The sequence below is a fragment of the Phyllobates terribilis genome, unplaced genomic scaffold, assembly GCF_046119375.1.
Source record: "Phyllobates terribilis strain yellow unplaced genomic scaffold, ASM4611937v1 Scaffold_13__5_contigs__length_258822181, whole genome shotgun sequence".
NCBI lineage: Eukaryota > Metazoa > Chordata > Amphibia > Anura > Dendrobatidae > Phyllobates > Phyllobates terribilis.
The window spans coordinates 212,182,667-212,207,911 of record NW_027362773.1 but is presented as its reverse complement, the minus strand read 5'-3'; the positions used below and the strand labels follow the sequence as shown (position 1 = coordinate 212,207,911).

Below are 25,245 nucleotides of genomic sequence, written 5' to 3'. Positions count from 1 at the left end.
TCCTCAGCCCCCTCCTACGCCTGACCGCCCCCTCCTGCGCCCCGTGTGCCTGAGTGTGCCCCGTGTGCCTGAGCGCGCCCCCTCCTGCGAACCCTCTGCCTGAGCGCGCCCCGTGTGCCTGAGTGCGCCTAAGCGCGCCCCGTGTGTCTGAGTGCGCCCCCTCCTGCACTCCATGTGCCTGAGCGCGCCCCATGTGCCTGGGCGTGCCCCGTGTGCCTGAGCGCGCCCCCTCTGCCTGAGCGCGCCCCCCTCCTGCGCCCCGTGTGCCTGAGCGCGCCCCGTGTGCCTGAGTGTGCCCCGTGTGCCTGACCGTCCCCTACGCCTGACCGTCCCCTACACCTGACCGCCCCCACACGTGACTGCAGAAGGTTACACCAAGCACTCACACATACACACACACACACACGTAAACTCACACTATAATAAAGTTTCGATTTTTTTTTACACACGCACACAGCACAAAAAATGTCCCGCCCGTCCCGCTCATCCCAGTTTAGGGCGTACTCAGCTGAGGAGGCATATTCCATTATTGCCTTCGAAGCTGATAGTGAGGGAGAGGACCCCACGTTCCTCTATTCCTCCCATTCTTCCTCCTCCAGTGACACCGAGTCGGCACCACGACGACGTCACAGGTCAAGACATCGTCCGGAGGCCATGGAAGAAGACCCACAGCCATCTGTGAGTAACCCTCAACCTGGTGCTAGTCACGCCCAACCTAGCACCAGGGCCCCTGTGCGGACCACCGTCCCTGAAATTTACACTCCACGGATTCCTGATTTCCTTCCCCAATCAGGAATCCAGTTCGAGACAGCAAACCTCAGGGAAATAGACTTTTTCAAAGTCTATTTCTCTGAGGCCGTTGTGAATCTCATGGTGGAGCAGACCAACATCTACGCCCAACAGTTTTTGGCTGCAAACCCAAATTCAATGTTTTCTACTTGGAGTCCCATTGACTCAGTAGAAATGTTGAAATATTGGGGACTGGTACTTCACATGGGGATTGTGAAGAAGCCAGAAATCCGCCAATACTGGAGTACCGATATTTTATATCAAACTCCAGTGTTCGGAATAGTGATGACCTGCAAAAGATTTGAGGTCATTCACAAGTTCTTACATTTCCGGGATAACGCGGACAGCCTTCCCCGCAATTACCCGAATTTTCACAGACTGTTCAAAATTCGTCCGGTCATCGAACACTTCAGCAACAAGTTTGCTGAAGTGTACGTTCCCCAAAGGGAAATTTCTGTGGATGAATCCCTCATCCACTTCAAAGGGAGGCTTCAATTCCGACAATACCTGCCCAGTAAGAGAGCCAGGTACGGAATAAAACTCTACAAGCTGTGCGAGAGTGCCTCAGGGTACACTCACAGCTTTAGAGTGTATGAAGGAAAGGATTCGAGGATCCAGCCCCCAGAATGTCCACCTGCTCTGAAGGTGAGTGGGAAAATAGTGTGGGATTTGATCCGCCCACTGCTTGATAAAGGTTACCATCTATACGCTGATAACTTTTACACAAGCATTCAACTATTTCAGTCCCTCTCTGCCAGAACTACCGCCACTTGCGGTACTGTGCGCAGAACACAGAGGGGTCTCCCTTTGACGCTAATTGAGCAGCCTCTCCCAAAGGGTGAGAGCCGAGCCCAATGTAGCGGCAACATGGTTGTGGTGAAGTTCAAAGACAAAAGGGACGTCTTTTTCTTGACCACAATCCATGGTCCCGGCCCCACGGCCACCACCGTTAGAGGTACCCCAGCACCGGTCCACAAACCGGACTGTGCCCTGGGCTAGAGGTGAAGAAGAAGCGGGCCCCAGCACCCCTGGAACTCGAGTCTCCCGTATGGTACCAGGGCAACATTTTCCCGGTGAGGTCACAGTAAGAAAAAGGTGCCGGGTCTGCCATAAAAGGGGGACAAGAAAGGTCACCCGTTTCCAATGTGAAACGTGTCCTGACAAACCGGGACTGTGTTTGAATGAATGCTTCAAAATTCATCACACGTCCCCGGACTAAACACTTCCTGACCTTCCCTACAGAACTCACCCACACTAGCATGACATACACAACATCACACACACGCACACACACACAACAACCTCACGTACACTACAACACACACACCAACCTATGTCAGGTTGGTGTGTGTGTTATAGTGTATGTGAGGTTGTTTGTGTGTGTGTGTGGTGTATACACTACACTATACCACACCGCACACCAACCTGACATACATTACACAATTTGTGAAGCACCTGGGGGTGCTCACTATGCATCTAGATAAGTTCCCTGGGGGGGTCTAGTTTCCAAAATGGGGTCACTTGTGGGGGAGCTCCAATGTTTAGACACACAGCGGCTCTCCAAACGCGACATGGTTCCAATTTGTTAGCGGACACCATGTCGTGTTTGGAGAGCCCCTGTATGCCTAAACATTGGAGCTCCCCCACAAGTGACCCCATTTTGGAAACTAGACCCCCCCAGGGAACTTATCTAGATGGGTGGTGAGCATTTTGAACCCCCAGGTGCTTCACAAATTAATCCGTAAAAATGAAAAAAACAATTTTTCCACAAAAATTTTCTTTTTTCATTTTTACGGATTAATTTGTGAAGCACCTGGGGGTTCAAAATTCTCACCACCCATCTAGATAAGTTTCCTGGGGGGTCTAGTTTCCAAAATAGGGTCACTTGTGGGGGAGCTCCAATGTTTAGGCACACAGGGGCTCTCCAAACGCGACATGGTGTCCGCTAATAAATTGAATGGAAAATCGGCTCAAATTGTTAGCGGACACCATGTTGTGTTTGGAGAGCCCCTGTGTGCCTAAACATTGGAGCTCCCCCACAAGTGACCCCATTTTGGAAACTAGACCCCCCAGGGAACTTATCTAGATGCATAGTCAGCACTTTAAACCCCCAGGTGCTTCACAAATTGATCTGTGAAAACAAAAAAGTACTTTTTTTTTCACAAAAATTTTCTTTTAGCCTAAATTTTTTAATTTTCACATGGGTAACAGGATAAAATGCATCCTAAAATTTGTTGGACAATTTCTCCTGAGTACACCGATACCTCATATGTGGTCATAAACCACTGTTTGGGCGCACGGCAGGGCTCAGAAGGGAAGGAGTGCCATTTCACTTTTTGAATGGAAAATTAGCTCCAAAAGTCAAATTGCGCTCCTTCCCTTCTGAGCCCTGCGATTCGCCCAAACAGTAGTTTCTGACCACATATGAGGTATCGATGTACTCAGGAGAAATTGAACCAACTAATTTTAGGATACATTTTATCCTGTTGCCCATATGAAAATGAAAGAATTGAGGTTAAAAGAAAATTTTTGTTAGAAAAATTAAAATGCTCATTTTTTCCTTCCACATTGCTTTAGTTCCTGTGATGCCCGTGAAGGGTTAATAATCTCCTTGAATGTAATTTTGAGTAGCTTGAGGGGTGCAGTTTTTGGAATGGTGTCACTTTTGGGTGTTTTCTGTCATGTACACTCCTCAAAGGGACTTCAAATGTGACGTGGTCACTAAAAAAAATGGTTTTGTAAATTTTGCTGGAAAAAAGAAAAATTGCAGATGAACTTTGAACCCTTCAAACTTCCTACCAAAATTTTTTTTATTTTCAAAAATTGTGCTGATGTAAAGAAGACATATGGGAAATGTTATTTATTAACTATTTTGTGTCACATAACTCTCTGGTTTAGCAGAATAAAAATTCAAAATTTGAAAATTGCAAAATTTTCAAAATTTTTGCCAAATTTTTGATTTTTTTCACAAATAAACGCAAATATTATCGACCTAAATTTAATACTAACATGAAGCCCAATATGTCACGAAAAAACATTCTCAGAATCGCTAGGATCCGTTGAAGTGTTCCAGAGTTTTTACCTCGTAAAGGGACACTGGTCAGAATTGACAAAAATGCCAAGGTCTTTAGGGTCAAAATAGGCTTGGTCCTGAAGGGGTTAAAGAGTGACCCCAGGGTACGGGCCCGGGAGCCGACTGCCGTGACATCCCAAGGAGGTAAAGGCCCGGGTACCGAGTGTCCCCCGTATCCCCCTGGGCGAGTCATCAGCATACTTAATTCTGCTTAAATATTATGTGATACAATTAATATTAATATAAAATAATTATAATTAATATGTTTGATAGAAATATTGAACAGAATTGATTTCAGCCTATTAGTTCGGCCTCCACAACAGTCACAGTCTCTCATGTGGCCCCTTGGCAAAATTAATTGCCCACCCCTGCTCTATAGGTTATAAACTAGACTGTAGGATCAGGAACAGCAGGCTCATTATCCTGCAGATGGTGGAGGGAGTAGTCCTGCTGCACTATTATTGTAATACATTAGTGTATCAAATCTGCAATATCATCATATCAAATATGCCAAAAATGTGCAACTTGTGACCACTCAGTATCTCTGTTGCCTGTAGTCTCCAGGGTTTGGACAGTTGCCGCCTCTCAGGGGCTTGGCCTCTTCTCCCAGATCCTCCTCCTCCTGAAGCTGTAACAGTATCTGTATCCTTCTGCGCAAAAAAACACAAAGCTGTGCAGCACAGAGGCAGTGTGAGGTGTCAGGCAACATGGCAGGTAAGGTGCACTGTGCTGGTCTAACAGGGACCCCACTATATAAAGACTGCTGACCTCTAAAATCCCCCCAGTGTGAGCGCTGCCCTTTTAAGAGCTGGTGGGAAGACTGACATCTGCTGTTTCATTCCTCTTCCACCCAGATTTCTTGTTTGTGTCATTTTCATTCAGGTTTCTTTGTGCTTTTATTTTTTTCCCATATTCCCCTCGATACTGACCGCTCTGATGGGTCCTTATAGGATTAGCCGGAGGCCCCGTTCTCCGCCCATACTTAGTGACATTTTTTGCATGCCTCCAGGATTATTTCATGGGAAAAGTAGGAAGAAAGGTGTGAATTGTCTCCACTCTAAATTTAGATCTGTGTGAATAGGGTCTTAAATAAGTTCAGTATGTGTGCTGAGTGCTTTGGAGCTGTTCTGCTTTCAAAAGAGTCTGAAAATTGCTGAAAAGACTCTTCCTATTCATTTCCATTGTAAAACCACTTTGCTGTTCTATGTTGTCTTTTGTTTTTTTGTATTTTTCTCCCTTCTTCATATTTTGAAAGAAAGGAAAAAAAATGCATGTCACTTCTTTTGAAGCGGCTTCTGATGTCCAAAAAAAAAAAAAAGTTTCCAGAAAAAAAAAAAAATTCTCCAAAAATGGAAACTTGTCATTTCTGACAGCCTGGAAAAAAAAATTCTGTGCATGTACCATCAGAATTCCAAGGCTGCCTCCTTTGAAAAATAGCACCACTCCTGTCCATAGGCCGTGTCTGGTATTGCGGATCGGTTCCAGTGTCTTTAGAAGGAACCAGCCACGTATTTCTGATTATGTACAACTCATTTAACCTTGCGATGTACCATCAGAAATCCACGGCTGCCTCCTTTGAAAAATAGCGCCACTCCTGTCCATGGGCCGTGTCTGGTATTGCGGATCAGTTCCAGTGTCTTTAGAAGGAACCAGCCATGTATTTCTGATTATGTACAACTCATTTAACCTTGCGATGTACCATGATGTCGCGGCAGAAAGATGGTAAAAATAAGGTGCTGTGTGGTTACGGCGCAGTGATATCCCACGTTGCAAGCTGTGTTATACAGCCGCCACCTCCCTCTCTAACAGCTGAGATTGGAATTGATACCTTGTGCAGAAAACAGGCCCCTGTGTTGTCGGAAGAATAAAAGTTTGGCTTTTTAAACATGGAGATTAGTTATAATAATAATAATATAAAAAAAAAGCCGCTGTTAAGGAGGTGCAAACTGGAATAACCCAGACTGGCTTTCTCCTGCTGGTGCCTCGAGCCAGGGTGTGTGCTTACGGGTCTATGTTGTATCCAGATTTTTATGACTATTATATCTGCTGCATTTTACAGTAGCAGCAAAGATTGACCGGCGCCGAATGTATTTCGCCTTTTACCGTAGCAGAAAGGACCCTCAGGATACACTCGGGAGGAGCATTTCATTTGAGATGCGGTAAAATCTGCAGGAGGTTTTGCTCCACTTTTCGGTGCTGACACAGTTTTTACACTTGGACTATGTCATATGCTTCACCTGTAAAAACAATGACAAAATAAAAAACTGAAGAATTGAACATATATACGGTAATTTTATTTTTTTGTGATCCAAAGGTATTGTATATCGAGGCCCTTTTATTTTTTTCTTCATCAGTTTGGTCAGTGTCAGTTTTTACCATCAGTCAATTTTCTTGCATATAAATGCAAATCAGTTGCAAAGCTTCTCCTATACATTGCAATAATAATAATAAAATGGATGGCACACAGCTCACTGACAATGTCTGCTGTCTGTGATTGTCACATGTGAACAGCCCCAAGGACTATAATGGGCACATGCTCTATCCATGAAAGCCAGATGTCTGAATGTAGCTTTACGGTTCGGGTTACACTAGCGAGTATTGTCTCATCCGGCTGATTATCCTAGAGCGTGAGTATAGTATGATCCAATTCTCTTGGATGATAAGAAGATAGAGGAAAAAAAAGTCTCCATCTTCTCCATTGTCAGTCCGTGGAAATGGGACTGCACTCAAATGTCATCCGAGTGCAGTCCGATGGGTTATACTTACTGACTTCTATGGCTGAGTGCAATCCGATAATCAGATCCATCTTGGGCAAGCTGCATTTTTTTTCCATGGACCAGGAAAAAATCTGATGTGCATGGCCTCATAGAATAACATTGGTCCTATTGTGATCCGATGTTTTTTTCAGATCGCACTCGGACTAAAAATACGTCTGCTTGAGCCCTAAGTCTAATTCATGCATCAGGTTGTTTTTTTTTCTTATAAATATTCTCAGACATAATAATTGGCAATAGGGGAGAAGCACATATTAAAAAAAATTCTGTGAACCAAACAAGTCGCTTGGGATTTTTTCATTCTTTTCATATCTCCTTTATAAATAAGACGTCTCCATGGAAGCAATTACACGGTTCTCCTTAAGGAGGGTCAGGATTCATGTGAAGTTTTTCTTTTTAATTGACGTTGCTCTTGGTGAGAAAACAAAACTCTGCGTAGAGATGGTGGTGACTTCAGGTCCGTGCACATGGGACTCACCAAGTGTTAGGCTCCGCGGCATAAAGTGTCACGTGGCGGCGCTCAGAATCTGCATCACATAGAGGAGATTATACGTGTATATCACTAAATGTACAGTGGAAACTTCTGCAATTTCCGGACCAGTTAACCATTTTCAAGACAAAACACTTCCCATTTTATAACCAGAAGATACTTGTAAAGATCTAGTAATAATACTTTTCTTAAAAATAAAGAAAATCCGCTAACAATCCAGGAAAAGAAAGTAAAATGTTTAGTACATAGATTAATAGGGTAAAATCACTGTGCGTGCAAAGTGGTTGTATCTTCGTTAAGGCTGCGTGCCCACTATGCGTTTTTCAAGCGTTTTTGCCGCTGAATTTCCGCAGCAAAACGCTTAAACGCTTGGTAATATGTGCCCCATGGTCCCCAATGATGATCCGCTGACGTCGGCGGCCGTGTGACCTGTCACATGACTAAAGGACGTCATGGAAGGTCCATTTACACCACCACTAGCTACCGGGGAGCCAGGACGCATCGTACAGGAGACCGGGTGACATCGGAAGGTGAGTATAATGTGTTTGTTTTTTTACCATTTTTATTCTTTTTTTTAACTATTAACTTGGTCACACTATATAAATCCATTACGGTTGCATGGATTTATATAGTGTGACCAAGTTGTCAAGCACTTTCCACGTGATGCTAAAATCGCTTGGAAAGCGCTTGATAACCCGCATGCGGAAATGCATGTGAAGAACGCTTGACAAACGCTTCTACCTGGCAGGAAAAACGCATGTAAAATCCGCATGCGTTTTTCCTGCCAGGGAGAAGCGGAAAAAATCGGCAGCATTTCTGCATCGTGGGCACTTACAACACAAATCAAGCACAGTTCTGCACAGTCTAAATGCACAAGTGTTTTTTTTTTCTTTTTCCATGCATTTTATGGGAAGCCTGTAAAAAAAAAAAAAAAATTAAATTGTGGTTTTGGTGCATAATTCAAGTGTTTCTACACTACAAAGCTGCTATAAAAATTCTGCACACAATAGCGACAGAGTAGAGTACTATTACATTTATTTGGTGCGGACCTCTGTAGAAAATCTGCAGAAAAGAATGCATCATTTTTGGTCTAATATGCAGATTTTGGAATTCGTTTAATGTAAAACTTCATTAATTTTCCTAACATCCAGTGCAGATTTAGCCAGCGCAAATCAAATCCACAGGGATTCTGCCCTGTGTGGAATTACCAATCTAATCATCAGCACTATTTGCACTAAATTCTTGGCCTCATGCAGAAACATAGGCAATGTGCCGCCTGCTATGGTCCCATGTAGGCAACGTGCCGCCTGCTCTGGTCCCAGATGGGCAACGTGCCGCCTGCTATGGTCGCCCATAACTGATCTGCTGCCCCCACAATTTTTGTTACGGTCATGGCGTCTACCTGCAGCCACCACTAGCATGAGATCACTACACACAGGTCTATGTACATTAGCTCGTATTGAGTTTAATGCCAGTTGATCCATATGGCACAGGTCCATGACATTAACTCATTCTTCTACCTACTCATTGTGCTCCCATAGGTACAGTAAATCCATGTAAACAGACTGCAGGTGATTCATTGTATTCTGTAGTCACGCACCTACAACGACTTTATCTAAAGACCTAAACAGTTCCAACTCCGTAGTTACATAGGTTGAAAAAAGACCTAGGTCCATCAAGTTCAACCTTACTCCACTAATTATACATTTTTGTCACTACGTTATCTATAACCCACAGTGTTATGTATACCGAGGAAATCATCCAGCCCTTTACCACCATTCCCTTTTAATTTGGCTCTGGCACATGAACACCCTCTTATTTGGCTGAATTCTTGCCATGTGACCAGGATTGCCACGCACATGCCCTGTACTATTATAATGGCACAGAGCCTCTGCTTTTTGGGTGCATTATATTTCTAAACTACAACCAATGTCACCTCTGTTCCTCCCATGTTTCCCTATAATGGAAGAGCCAATGGCAACATTATTATGGGTTAGTGTAACATACCTGGCGGCGTCCTTGCATGGTGGTCCATCTCCCACTGTGCAAGAGCGCGCACTTGATCTCCAGTCCAGAATGTCTCTCTGGCTTCCCTCCATGCTGTCTGATTGTCTGTTTCTGCTGCTTAAGGGCGGCGCCCGATCACTTCCTGCTTTTTGCACCTGCTGTGGGTCACACCCCTTGTGCGTCCTCAGCCTATTGCTGTCTGTCACCTGGTATATAGCTCAGCTGCTCCCATCTATCCCTGCCTGAGCATTGTGTTTCATTCAGTGTGTGCTTGCACTCTGAAGGTGCCAGGTCCCGTTCTGTGTTCTCTTGTCTGCCTATCCTGGAGGCTGTATTTCCAGGCCTGTCTGAACACGCTCCTAGCCTGTTCCTCCTGCCTTCTAGGGGCCGATTACCTAGACCCGTTCCTGTATCTTGTCTGTCCTGTCTGAACACGCACCTTGCCTGTTCGTCCTGCCTCTCTGGGGGCCGTATTCCCAGATCCGCTCCTGTATTCCGCTGCAGTGTTGGTCTCCTCCGTACACTCAGTTCCAGTCTGAACTCTCTCCTATCCTTTACCTGTTTTGCCTCTATGTCCGTTCCCTTCCTTTTTCTGCAGAGTCTGAACTCGTACCTAACTCCTGCTTGTTGTCTCTGTACTCCCGTTTGTGAGTTTGTGGTCCACTCGCTACTTCTCTGCTAGTACCCTGTGGGTGTCTGGCTCTGCCTTTCCCTTCCTGTCTGTTCCGTGTGAACAGAGCCCTGTCCCCCCTACTCAGCCTAGCCTGCTCTGACTCCTTTGCTCACCGCTCCGGTGGTTCTAGCCTGCTCTGACTCCTTTGCTCACCGCTCCGGCGGTTCTAGTCTGCTCTGACTCCTTTGCTTACCGCTCCGGCGGTTCTAGCCTGCTCTGACTCCTTGCTCACTGCTCCGCAGCCTTGCTCCGCTCTGTCCCTTTTGCTCACTGCTCCGGCAGTCCTGTCCTGCCCTGCTTCTGCCCGCTGCTCCGGCAGTCCTGTCCTGTCCTGCCCTGCTTCTGCCCGCTGCTCCGGCAGTCCTGTCCTGTCCTGCCCTGCTTCTGCCCGCTGCTCCGGCAGTCCTGTCCTGCCCTGCTTCTGCCCGCTGCTCCGGCAGTCCTGTCCTGCCCTGCTTCTGCCCGCTGCTCCGGCAGTCCTGTCCTGCCCTGCTTCTGCCCGCTGCTCCTGCAGCCCCGTCCTGCTCTGTTCTTGCCCACCGCTTCGGGCGTTCCCTCTCTGCTGTGGTTGTCTACCGCATCTGCGGTTCTGTGACCCAGTCTGTACTGGGTCTTAACCTTTCTGTGCTCCAGCCCGTCCTTTCGGCCAGTACCTCCCTGCCTGCATACTCGCCTGTATCCACCCATCTGCATACCTGCCGTGTTTGCTTATATCCACCAGTCTGTGCCAGCCTAACCTGCCTGTTCCTGAGTCCCAGTGTGTACTGGGTCCTATCCCGCCTGTGTTCCTACCTGCTAGTGCCTCCCTGTCTGCACTCTAGCTGTGCTTGCCTGTACCCCTCTACCTGTATTGTTCCTGAGTCCCAGTGTGTACTGGGTCCTATCCCGCCTGTGTTCCTACCTGCTAGTGCCTCCCTGTCTGCACTCTAGCTGCGCTTGCCTTTACCCGCCTGCCTGCATACCAGTCGTGCCTGCCTATACCCTCCAGTCTGTGCGCCAGCCTAACCAGCCTGATCCAGTAATCCCTGTGTGGGTCAACCCCCGTGTCCGGAGTTTGACCTGGAGTAGCACCTGGTCCCTCTGCCCGGTTTCTCCCTGGTGCACTGGCGTCGTATGCCGTCGTGCCATCTTGGTCGGATCGGCCAGATACTTAGTCACGCCCCTCCAGGCACTCTCCGGTTCATGGTCCAGTGGAACCACAACACCCGCACACGCCAGTCAGTCCGGGCGTGTGCATAACAGCATGCTCAGGCCATGGTTCCCGTTGAGCCCCACGGCCTTCGCTCTGAGAAGTTTTCCAGCGAATACATGCATTAAAAATAAATAAATAAAATTTATTTATTTTTTTTCCTCAGCTGAGTTCCAGGCGAATTACGCACCCGTCCAGATGGATCTATCTGCTCTCGTTCCTGCGGATCCGCCACGTTACTATGGGGATCCAAGACAAAGTCGTGCATTTGTGGAGCAATGCATGCTACACTTCAAGTTCTACCCTCTATGTTTTCCCACCGATCGGGTTAAGGTGGCATTCATTATGTCTTACCTGGCGGGTGATGCCTTGGAATGGATCAACCCCCTATATGAAACACAGGATCCGATCCTCCTGGACCTAATGGCCTTCCTGGTGGCCTTTCTAATGGTCTTCGATGATCCTAACCCGGAGGCTCCTGCTGAAGCTTCACCTCCCAATATCCCGGAGCAGCCCCGATGGGTAATGTGTGTGGGTAGCGCAATAGTCCTCCAGCCCAATGAGACTACTGTCCACCCAGAATCTTCACAGGGTGACTACGCTTTCCGGAATACATCTCCCAACCTCAAGAGGCAGTCCAGACGTGCTAGACGTAGAGGCAAGCCGTCACGCCAGGGTCTGTCCTCCCTGAGACCTCCTGACCCCAACCTTGAAGTCCCTACTGAAGCTTCATCTCCCTGTATCCCGGAGAAGCCCCAACGGGTAATGTGCGTGGGTAGTGCACCGGTTCTCCTGCCCAAAGAGACTTCTGCCCATCCAGACTCCACACAGGAGAACTTCCTGCACCCGGCATCAGATGCTTCACCCACTTTAACCGGTGTGCATGTCCAAGGATGCTCCAAAGCTGTGGTTACCTCAGAGTCTGTGCACCTCTACTACCTGGCGGAGGACCCCCTGTTGTCTCTTGAATCCTCCGGGATACCACTCGATGACAAATGGAGAGAGACTTCTCTACACCCGGTACTCGATACTTTGTCCGCTTCGTCCTGTGAGCCTGACAATGGGTACCCCAAAGTGGTAGTTACCCCCGAGTCTCTACACCCCTCCGACCAGGCGGAGGACCTCCAGTTGTCTCCAGAACCCTTCGGGGTGCTACCTGGTAGCGGAAGGACAGAGACCCTCCTATACTCTGTACCTGATACCTCACTCGCTTCGTCCAGTGAGTCCAACCTAGTGTACTCCGAAGCAGAGGTTACTCCCGAGTCTCTACGCCCCTCCGACCAGGCGGAGGACCTCCAGTTGTCTCCAGAACCCTTCGGGGTGCCACCTGGTGGTGAATGGTCAGAGACTTTCCTATATCCTGGATCTGATACCTCCCTTGCTTCGTCCAGTGAGTCCGACCTTGTGTACTCTGAAGCAGAGGTTACCCATGAGTCTCTACACCCCTCTGACCAGGCGGAGGACCTCCAGTTGTCTCCAGAACCCTTTGGGGTGCCACCTGGTGGTGAATGGACAGACTTTCCTATACTCGGTACCCGATACCTCGCCTGCTTCCTCCAGTGAGTCCGACCTAGTGTACTCTGAAGCAGATGTTTTCTCTGAGCCTCTGCACTCTTCTGACCCGGCGGAGGACCTCCAGTTGTTTCCTGAATTCTCCGGGGTACCACCAGATAACAAAGAGACAGTGACTTTTCCTCATTATGTACCTGATAACCCGTCTATTTCTTCCTGTGAGCTTGACAAGATGTACCTCGAAGCAGAGATTACCCCCAAGTCTCTGTCCCCTTCCAACCCGGTGAAGGACTTCCAGTTGTCTCCTGTACCCTCTGGGGTGCCACCTGAAAATATGTGGAGAGAGACTTCCTTGTGTGCTGTTCCTGGTACTCCACCCGTTTCGTCTGTTGCTGAGGATGGCTGGATGGGAGGTAGCATCCTAGCTAACCAGATGAGATCAGTTTTTCCTGTGGACAGTGGAAGTGATCTCCTTGAAGTGAACGACTGGTCCTCGAATTCCCTGCGGAAGATTCTGGCAGGCCTGAAGAAGAGGGGGCGTAAGGGGGGGGGTACTGTAACATACCTGGCGGCGTCCTTGCATGGTGGTCCATCTCCCACTGTGCAAGAGCGCGCACTTGATCTCCAGTCCAGAATGTCTCTCTGGCTTCCCTCCATGCTGTCTGTTTGTGTCTGTTTCTGCTGCTTAAGGGCGGCGCCCGATCACTTCCTGCCTTTTGTACCTGCTGTGGGTCACACCCCTTGTGCGTCCTCAGCCTATTGCTGTCTGTCACCTGGTATATAGCTCAGCTGCTCCCATCTATCCCTGCCTGAGCATAGTGTTTCATTCAGTGTGTGCTTGCACTCTGAAGGTGCCAGGTCCCGTTCTGTGTTCTCTTGTCTGCCTATCCTGGAGGCTGTATTTCCAGGCCTGTCTGAACACGCTCCTAGCCTGTTCCTCCTGCCTTCTAGGGGCCGATTACCTAGACCCGTTCCTGTATCTTGTCTGACCTGTCTGAACACGCTCCTAGCCTGTTCCTCCCGCCTTCTAGGGGCCGATTACCTAGACCCGCTCCTGTATCTTGTCTGTCCTGTCTGAACACGCACCTTGCCTGTTTGTCCTGCCTCTCTGGGGGCCGTATTCCCAGACCCGCTCCTGTATTCCGCTGCAGTGTCGGTCTCCTCCGTACACTCAGTTCCAGTCTGAACTCTCTCCTATCCTTTACCCGTTTTGCCTCTATGTCCGTTCCCTTCCTTTTTCTGCAGAGTCTGAACTCGTACCTAACTCCTGCTTGTTGTCTCTGTACTCCCGTTTGTGAGTTTGTGGTCCACTCGCTACTTCTCTGCTAGTACCCTGTGGGTGTCTGGCTCTGCCTTTCCCTTCCTGTCTGTTCCGTGTGAACAGAGCCCTGTCCCCCCTACTCAGCCTAGCCTGCTCTGACTCCTTTGCTCACCGCTCCGGTGGTTCTAGTCTGCTCTGACTCCTTTGCTCACCGCTCCGGCGGTTCTAGTCTGCTCTGACTCCTTTGCTTACCGCTCCGGCGGTTCTAGCCTGCTCTGACTCCTTGCTCACTGCTCCGCAGCCTTGCTCCGCTCTGTCCCTTTTGCTCACTGCTCCGGCAGTCCTGTCCTGCCCTGCTTCTGCCCACTGCTCCGGCAGTCCTGTCCTGCCCTGCTTCTGCCCGCTGCTCCGGCAGTCCTGCCCTGCTTCTGCCCGCTGCTCTGGCAGTCCTGTCCTGCCCTGCTTGTGCCCGCTGCTCCTGCAGCCCCGTCCTGCTCTGTTCTTGCCCACCGCTTCGGGCGTTCCCTCTCTGCTGTGGTTGTCTACCGCATCTGCGGTTCTGTGACCCAGTCTGTACTGGGTCTTAACCTTTCTGTGCTCCAGCCCGTCCTTTCGGCCAGTACCTCCCTGCCTGCATACTCGCCTGTATCCACCCATCTGCATACCTGCCGTGTTTGCTTATATCCACCAGTCTGTGCCAGCCTAACCTGCCTGTTCCTGAGTCCCAGTGTGTACTGGGTCCTATCCCGCCTGTGTTCCTACCTGCTAGTGCCTCCCTGTCTGCACTCTAGCTGTGCTTGCCTGTACCCCTCTACCTGTATTGTTCCTGAGTCCCAGTGTGTACTGGGTCCTATCCCGCCTGTGTTCCTACCTGCTAGTGCCTCCCTGTCTGCACTCTAGCTGCGCTTGCCTTTACCCGCCTGCCTGCATACCAGTCGTGCCTGCCTATACCCTCCAGTCTGTGCGCCAGCCTAACCAGCCTGATCCAGTAATCCCTGTGTGGGTCAACCCCCGTGTCCGGAGTTTGACCTGGAGTAGCACCTGGTCCCTCTGCCCGGTTTCTCCCTGGTGCACTGGCGTCGTATGCCGTCGTGCCATCTTGGTCGGATCGGCCAGATACTTAGTCACGCCCCTCCAGGCACTCTCCGGTTCATGGTCCAGTGGAACCACAACACCCGCACACGCCAGTCAGTCCGGGCGTGTGCATAACAGTTAGTCATATAGTTCCAGGAGTCCCCAATGTTCAAATTACAAAGGTTGCTTCCAGACCTGGGTGCCCCAATGGCCAGTCCCAAATATGGACAATAATGCTAAAAATTACAACGAATAGTTTGTGGGGTCGCAGTGCACATTTTGCATTGGACACTTGAGCTTAAAAGAGAACCTGTCACCTGCCATAAATACTTAAGTTTCTTAGCTGATGTAAATGCCGCTGTTTTCCTGAATCCGGAGATGTTTTTCTTTTGTTTCTACACCTCTCTGTTCCTGAGATATGGCCTCTTCTTTCCAGTATGTAAATCAGTTATTTATTTTCAAATGGGCGTGGTCTTCAGATCTTCAGGACCACACCCACTTAGGAAAAAATGACCAGATTTATATACAGATAATAGGGGGCCATATCTCTGGAATGGAGAGGCGCAGGAACAAACGAAAAACAACACCGGATTCAGGAGAACAGCGGCATTTACCACAAGTAATACAATTACACATTTATGGCAGCCCCCCTTTAAGTGTATACCTTTTGCATGTTCTTCCAGTTTAATCTGCGGTTCACAACCGAGTGATTAACACAGAAAATGGCAATTGATGTGCCATATAAATATAGGAAACATATAGAAGAGCGGTTAACATACATCTCTGTATAATAATCACCACTTATAAATCTATTGTGTGTGATGTACAGTAACAAGCGACTCCACCCTAGAAATAATGACCTGCTGCTCCCTAGGAATAGTCACTAAGTGGCATCCTGATAATAACCCTGGGTAGAGTTCATCTCTCACCACAACTCTCAACTCTCTGACCGCAGCGATGCAATTTCCTTAATAATTGCAACAAAAGCTGTCATCAGAAAATGTTCATTAGTGTTTTTCTTTCTTTTTCCATATCACTATATTTACAAAAAAATAAATACAATTCATTCTTCCAGATGTCCCAAACAGTCTGAAGAGGCTTTTAAAGCTTAATAAGGGTCTAGTATGAGGCTCAGTGGACAGTGTGAAAATTGTTGATGTCTGAAATATATTTGTTTTCTTTTGTTTAAATAGTGATATCGAAAGTAGAAACAAAAGAAATAGATTTAAAAATATTCTTTCCTGATGACACATTCTTTTCTTGTATACCGCTCATCATACAATATATAAACTAACGACTGAAGTAGTGAAGTTCCTACAAGTAGCACAGACTGATCTGTGATTAAATATGTTGTGTAATACAAAAATGTTCCTTTTAGAATACGTTGGGGGTAAACAAAAATTTGTGTTGTAAATGCTCAGTGTTGTAGCTTAGCTCCTGGGGTCACAACTATCACAGGACTTTAATAGCATTGGCCTTCTCATATAGACAAGGGAACCTTTGGCCTTACTACGCTCCAGGGCCCTGATACAACAGCAACCCAGCACTTACTACACTTACACCTCTGTTTAAGGGGTTTTCTCATGTTGTTTCTTCAGAAGAGCTCCGCTGCCTCCTGTGTGCTGGTGGAGTCACTGTGTACATACACTACATTACTAATCCTGAGTTACATCCTATATTATAACCCAGAGCTGCACTCACGATTCTGCTGGTGCAGTCACTGTGTACATACATTACATTACTGATCCTGAGTTACCTCCTGTATTATACTCCAGAGCTGCACTCACTATTCTGCTGGTGGAGTCACTGTGTACATACACTACATTACTAATCCTGAGTTACATCCTGTATTATAACCCAGAGCTGCACTCACTATTCTGCTGGTGGAGTCACTGTGTACATACACTACATTACTAATCCTGAGTTACATCCTATATTATAACCCAGAGCTGCACTCACTATTCTGCTGGTGGAGTCACTGTGTACATACACTACATTACTAATCCTGAGTTACATCCTATATTATACTCCAGAACTGCACTCACTATTCTGCTGGTGGAGTCACTGTGTACATACACTACATTACTGATCCTGAGTTACATCCTGTATTATACTCCAGAGCTGCACTCACTATTCTGCTGGTGGAGTCACTGTGTACATACACTACATTACTAATCCTGAGTTACATCCTATATTATAACCCAGAGCTGCACTCACTATTCTGCTGGTGCAGTCACTGTGTACATACATTACATTACTGATCCTGAGTTACCTCCTGTATTATACTCCAGAGCTGCACTCACTATTCTGCTGGTGGAGTCACTGTGTACATACACTACATTACTAATCCTGAGTTACATCCTGTATTATAACCCAGAGCTGCACTCACTATTCTGCTGGTGGAGTCACTGTGTACATACACTACATTACTAATCCTGAGTTACATCCTATATTATAACCCAGAGCTGCACTCACTATTCTGCTGGTGGAGTCACTGTGTACATACACTACATTACTAATCCTGAGTTACATCCTATATTATACTCCAGAACTGCACTCACTATTCTGCTGGTGGAGTCACTGTGTACATACACTACATTACTAATCCTGAGTTACATCCTGTATTATACTCCAGAGCTGCACTCACTATTCTGCTGGTGGAGTCACTGTGTACATACACTACATTACTAATCCTGAGTTACATCCTATATTATAACCCAGAGCTGCACTCACTATTCTGCTGGTGGAGTCACTGTGTACATACACTACATTACTAATCCTGAGTTACATCCTGTATTATACTCCAGAGCTGCACTCACTATTCTGCTGGTGCAGTCACTGTGTACATACATTACATTACTGATCCTGAGTTACATCCTGTATTATACTTCAGAGCTGCACTGACTATTCTGCTGGTGCAGTCACTGTGTACATATATTACTGATCCTGAGTTAGATCCTGTATTATACTCCAGAGCTGCACTCACTATTCTGCTGGTGGAGTCACTGTGTACATACACTACATTACTAATCCTGAGTTACATCCTGTATTATAACCCAGAGCTGCACTCACTATTCTGCTGGTGGAGTCACTGTGTACATACACTACATTACTAATCCTGAGTTACATCCTATATTATAACCCAGAGCTGCACTCACTATTCTGCTGGTGGAGTCACTGTGTACATACACTACATTACTAATCCTGAGTTACATCCTATATTATACTCCAGAACTGCACTCACTATTCTGCTGGTGGAGTCACTGTGTACATACACTACATTACTAATCCTGAGTTACATCCTGTATTATACTCCAGAGCTGCACTCACTATTCTGCTGGTGGAGTCACTGTGTACATACACTACATTACTAATCCTGAGTTACATCCTATATTATAACCCAGAGCTGCACTCACTATTCTGCTGGTGCAGTCACTGTGTACATACACTACATTACTAATCCTGAGTTACATCCTGTATTATACTCCAGAGCTGCACTCACTATTCTGCTGGTGCAGTCACTGTGTACATACATTACATTACTGATCCTGAGTTACATCCTGTATTATACTTCAGAGCTGCACTGACTATTCTGCTGGTGCAGTCACTGTGTACATACATTACTGATCCTGAGTTAGATCCTGTATTATACTCCAGAGCTGCACTCACTATTCTGCTGGTGGAGTCACTGTGTACATACACTACATTACTAATCCTGAGTTACATCCTATATTATACTCCAGAACTGCACTCACTATTCTGCTGGTGGAGTCACTGTGTACATACACTACATTACTGATCCTGAGTTACATCCTGTATTATACTCCAGAGCTGCACTCACTATTCTGCTGGTGGAGTCACTGTGTACATACACTACATTACTAATCCTGAGTTACATCCTATATTATAACCCAGAGCTGCACTCACTATTCTGCTGGTGCAGTCACTGTGTACATACATTACATTACTGATCCTGAGTTACCTCCTGTATTATACTCCAGAGCTGCACTCACTATTCTGCTGGTGGAGTCACTGTGTACATACACTACATTACTAATCCTGAGTTACATCCTATATTATACTCCAGAACTGCACTCACTATTCTGCTGGTGGAGTCACTGTGTACATACACTACATTACTAATCCTGAGTTACATCCTATATTATACTCCAGAACTGCACTCACTATTCTGCTGGTGCAGTCACTGTGTACATACATTACATTACTGATCCTGAGTTACCTCCTGTATTATACTCCAGAGCTGCACTCACTATTCTGCTGGTGGAGTCACTGTGTACATACACTACATTACTAATCCTGAGTTACATCCTATATTATACTCCAGAACTGCACTCACTATTCTGCTGGTGGAGTCACTGTGTACATACACTACATTACTAATCCTGAGTTACATCCTATATTATACTCCAGAACTGCACTCACTATTCTGCTGGTGGAGTCACTGTGTACAGACACTACATTACTAATCCTGAGTTACATCCTGTATTATACTCCAGAGCTGCACTCACTATTCTGCTGGTGGAGTCACTGTGTACATACACTACATTACTAATCCTGAGTTACATCCTATATTATACTCCAGAACTGCACTAAACTATTCTGCTGGTACAGACACTGTGTACATACACTACATTACTAATCCTGAGTTACATCCTGTATTATACTCCAGAGCTACACTCACTATTCTGCTGGTGCAGTCACTGTGTACATACACTACATTACTAATCCTGAGTTACATCCTGTATTATACTCCAGAGCTGCACTCACTATTCTGCTGGTGCAGTCACTGTGTACATACATTACATTACTAATCCTGAGTTACATCCTATATTATAACCCAGAGCTGCAGTCACTGTGTACATACACTACATTACTAATCCTGAGTTACATCCTGTATTATACTCCAGAGCTGCACTCACTATTCTGCTGGTGCAGTCACTGTGTACATACATTACATTACTGATCCTGAGTTACATCCTGTATTATACTCCAGAGCTGCACTCACTATTCTGCTGGTGCAGTCACTGTGTACATACACTACATTACTAATCCTGAGTTACATCCTGTATTATACTCCAGAGCTGCACTCACTATTCTGCTGGTGGAGTCACTGTGTACATACACTACATTACTAATCCTGAGTTACATCCTATATTATAACCCAGAGCTGCACTCACTATTCTGCTGGTGCAGTCACTGTGTACATACACTACATTACTAATCCTGAGTTACATCCTGTATTATACTCCAGAGCTGCACTCACTATTCTGCTGGTGCAGTCACTGTGTACATACATTACATTACTGATCCTGAGTTACATCCTGTATTATACTTCAGAGCTGCACTCACTATTCTGCTGGTGCAGTCACTGTGTACATACATTACATTACTGATCCTGAGTTACATCCTGTATTATACTCCAGAGCTGCACTCACTATTCTGCTGGTGGAGTCACTGTGTACATACACTACATTACTAATCCTGAGTTACATCCTATATTATACTCCAGAACTGCACTCACTATTCTGCTGGTGCAGTCACTGTGTACATACACTACATTACTTATCCTGTACTGATCCTGAGTTACATCCTATATTATAACCCAGAGCTGCACTCACTATTCTGCTGGTGGAGTCACTGTGTACATACACTACATTACTAATCCTGAGTTACATCCTATATTATACTCCAGAACTGCACTCACTATTCTTCTGGTGCAGTCACTGTGTACATACATTACATTACTGATCCTGAGTTACATCCTGTATTATACTCCAGAGCTACACTCACTATTCTGCTGGTGGAGTCACTGTGTACATACACTACATTACTAATCCTGAGTTACATCCTGTATTATACTCCAGAGCTGCACTCACTATTCTGCTGGTGGAGTCACTGTGTACATACATTACATTACTGATCCTGAGTTACGTCCTGTATTATACTTCAGAGCTGCACTCACTATTCTGCTGCTGCAGTCACTGTGTACATACATTACATTACTAATCCTGAGTTACATCCTGTATTATACTTCAGAGCTGCACTCACTATTCTGCTGGTGCAGTCACTGTGTACATACATTACATTACTGATCCTGAGTTACATCCTGTATTATACTCCAGAGCTGCACTCACTATTCTGCTGGTGGAGTCACTGTGTACATACACTACATTACTAATCCTGAGTTACATCCTATATTATAACCCAGAGCTGCACTCACTATTCTGCTGGTGGAGTCACTGTGTACATACACTACATTACTAATCCTGAGTTACATCCTATATTATACTCCAGAACTGCACTCACTATTCTGCTGGTGCAGTCACTGTGTACATACATTACATTACTGATCCTGAGTTACATCCTGTATTATAACCCAGAACTGCACTCACTATTCTGCTGGTGGAGTCACTGTGTACATACACTACATTACTAATCCTGAGTTACATCCTATATTATACTCCAGAACTGCACTCACTATTCTGCTGGTGCAGTCACTGTGTACATACACTACATTACTAATCCTGAGTTACATCCTATATTATAACCCAGAGCTGCACTCACTATTCTGCTGGTGGAGTCACTGTGTACATACACTACATTACTAATCCTGAGTTACATCCTATATTATCCTCCAGAACTGCACTCACTATTCTGCTGGTGCAGTCACTGTGTACATACATTACATTACTGATCCTGAGTTACATCCTGTATTATACTCCAGAGCTACACTCACTATTCTGCTGGTGGAGTCACTGTGTACATACACTACATTACTAATCCTGAGTTACATCCTGTATTATACTCCAGAGCTGCACTCACTATTCTGCTGCTGCAGTCACTGTGTACATACATTACATTACTGATCCTGTACTGATCCTGAGTTACATCATGTATTATACCCCAGCGCTGCACTCACTATTCTGCTGGTGCAGTCACTGTGTACATACATTACATTACTGATCCTGTACTGATCCTGAGTTACATCCTGTATTATACTCCAGAGCTGCACTCACTATTCTGCTGGTGCAGTCACTGTGTACATACATTACATTACTGTTCCTGAGTTACGTCCTGTATTATACTCCAGAGCTGCACTCACTATTCTGCTGCTGCAGTCACTGTGTACATACATTACATTACTGATCTTGTACTGATCCTGAGTTACATCCTGTATTATACCCCAGAGCTGCACTCACTATTCTGCTGCTGCAGTCACTGTGTACATACATTACATTACTGATCCTGTACTGATCCTGAGTTACATCCTGTATTATACTCCAGAGCTGCACTCACTATTCTGCTGGTGCAGTCACTGTGTACATACATTACATTACTGTTCCTGAGTTACGTCCTGTATTATACTCCAGAGCTGCACTCACTATTCTGCTGGTGCAGTCACTGTGTACATACATTACATTACTGATCCTGAGTTACATCCTGTATTATACTCCAGAGCTGCACTCACTATTCTGCTGGTGGAGTCACTGTGTACATACACTACATTACTAATCCTGAGTTACATCCTATATTATAACCCAGAGCTGCACTCACTATTCTGCTGGTGGAGTCACTGTGTACATACACTACATTACTAATCCTGAGTTACATCCTATATTATACTCCAGAACTGCACTCACTATTCTGCTGGTGCAGTCACTGTGTACATACACTACATTACTAATCCTGAGTTACATCCTGTATTATACTCCAGAGCTGCACTCACTATTCTGCTGGTGCAGTCACTGTGTACATACACTACATTACTAATCCTGAGTTACATCCTGTATTTTACTCCAGAGCTGCACTCACTATTCTGCTGGTGCAGTCACTGTGTACATACACTACATTACTAATCCTGAGTTACATCCTATATTATAACCCAGAGCTGCAGTCACTGTGTACATACACTACATTACTAATCCTGAGTTACATCCTGTATTATACTCCAGAGCTGCACTCACTATTCTGCTGGTGCAGTCACTTTGTACATACATTACATTACTGATCCTGAGTTACATCCTGTATTATACTTCAGAGCTGCACTGACTATTCTGCTGGTGCAGTCACTGTGTACATACATTACATTACTGATCCTGAGTTACATCCTGTATTATACTCCAGAGCTGCACTCACTATTCTGCTGGTGCAGTCACTGTGTACATACACTACATTACTAATCCTGAGTTACATCCTGTATTATACTCCAGAGCTGCACTCACTATTCTGCTGGTGGAGTCACTGTGTACATACACTACATTACTAATCCTGAGTTACATCCTATATTATAACCCAGAGCTGCACTCACTATTCTGCTGGTGCAGTCACTGTGTACATACACTACATTACTAATCCTGAGTTACATCCTGTATTATACTCCAGAGCTGCACTCACTATTCTGCTGGTGCAGTCACTGTGTACATACATTACATTACTGATCCTGAGTTACATCCTGTATTATACTTCAGAGCTGCACTCACTATTCTGCTGGTGCAGTCACTGTGTACATACATTACATTACTGATCCTGAGTTACATCCTGTATTATACTCCAGAGCTGCACTCACTATTCTGCTGGTGGAGTCACTGTGTACATACACTACATTACTAATCCTGAGTTACATCCTGTATTATACTCCAGAGCTGCACTCACTATTCTGCTGGTGCAGTCACTGTGTACATACATTACATTACTGATCCTGAGTTACATCCTGTATTATACTTCAGAGCTGCACTCACTATTCTGCTGGTGGAGTCACTGTGTACATACATTACATTACTGATCCTGAGTTACATCCTGTATTATACTCCAGAACTGCACTCACTATTCTGCTGGTGCAGTCACTGTGTACATACACTACATTACTTATCCTGTACTGATCCTGAGTTACATCATGTATTATACCCCAGCGCTGCACTCACTATTCTGCTGGTGCAGTCACTGTGTACATACATTACATTACTAATCCTGAGTTACATCCTGTATTATACTCCAGAGCTGCACTCACTATTCTGCTGGTGGAGTCACTGTGTACATACATTACATTACTGATCCTGAGTTACGTCCTGTATTATACTTCAGAGCTGCACTCACTATTCTGCTGCTGCAGTCACTGTGTACATACATTACATTACTAATCCTGAGTTACATCCTGTATTATACTTCAGAGCTGCACTCACTATTCTGCTGGTGCAGTCACTGTGTACATACATTACATTACTGATCCTGAGTTACATCCTGTATTATACTCCAGAGCTGCACTCACTATTCTGCTGGTGGAGTCACTGTGTACATACACTACATTACTAATCCTGAGTTACATCCTATATTATACTCCAGAACTGCACTCACTATTCTGCTGGTGCAGTCACTGTGTACATACATTACATTACTGATCCTGAGTTACATCCTGTATTATAACCCAGAACTGCACTCACTATTCTGCTGGTGGAGTCACTGTGTACATACACTACATTACTAATCCTGAGTTACATCCTATATTATACTCCAGAACTGCACTCACTATTCTGCTGGTGCAGTCACTGTGTACATACACTACATTACTAATCCTGAGTAACATCCTATATTATAACCCAGAGCTGCACTCACTATTCTGCTGGTGGAGTCACTGTGTACATACACTACATTACTAATCCTGAGTTACATCCTATATTATACTCCAGAACTGCACTCACTATTCTGCTGGTGCAGTCACTGTGTACATACATTACATTACTGATCCTGAGTTACATCCTGTATTATACTCCAGAGCTACACTCACTATTCTGGTGGTGGAGTCACTGTGTACATACACTACATTACTAATCCTGAGTTACATCCTGTATTATACTCCAGAGCTGCACTCACTATTCTGCTGCTGCAGTCACTGTGTACATACATTACATTACTGATCCTGTACTGATCCTGAGTTACATCCTGTATTATACCCCAGCGCTGCACTCACTATTCTGCTGGTGCAGTCACTGTGTACATACATTACATTACTGATCCTGTACTGATCCTGAGTTACATCCTGTATTATACTCCAGAGCTGCACTCACTATTCTGCTGGTGCAGTCACTGTGTACATACATTACATTACTGTTCCTGGGTTACGTCCTGTATTATACTCCAGAGCTGCACTCACTATTCTGCTGCTGCAGTCACTGTGTACATACATTACATTACTGATCTTGTACTGATCCTGAGTTACATCCTGTATTATACCCCAGAGCTGCACTCACTATTCTGCTGGTGCAGTCACTGTGTACATACATTACATTACTTATCCTGTACTGATCCTGAGTTACATCCTGTATTATACTCCAGAACTGCACTCACTATTCTGCTGGTGCAGTCAGTGTGCACATACATTACATTAC

At 45.7% G+C, this 25,245-nt stretch overlaps 1 protein-coding gene across 1 annotated transcript in view; it reads left to right on the top strand.

The window, feature by feature from the left end:
- The first annotated feature begins 4,422 nt into the window (after positions 1-4,422).
- Positions 4,423-25,245, top strand: part of LOC141174361 (NAD(P)H dehydrogenase [quinone] 1-like) — a 29,886-nt gene continuing 9,063 nt past the window's right edge. The window contains exon 1 of the mRNA XM_073659255.1: positions 4,423-4,576. Within this exon, the coding sequence (XP_073515356.1) occupies positions 4,570-4,576 (7 nt within the window). The 5' untranslated portion in view covers positions 4,423-4,569. The remainder of the gene's footprint in view (positions 4,577-25,245) is intronic.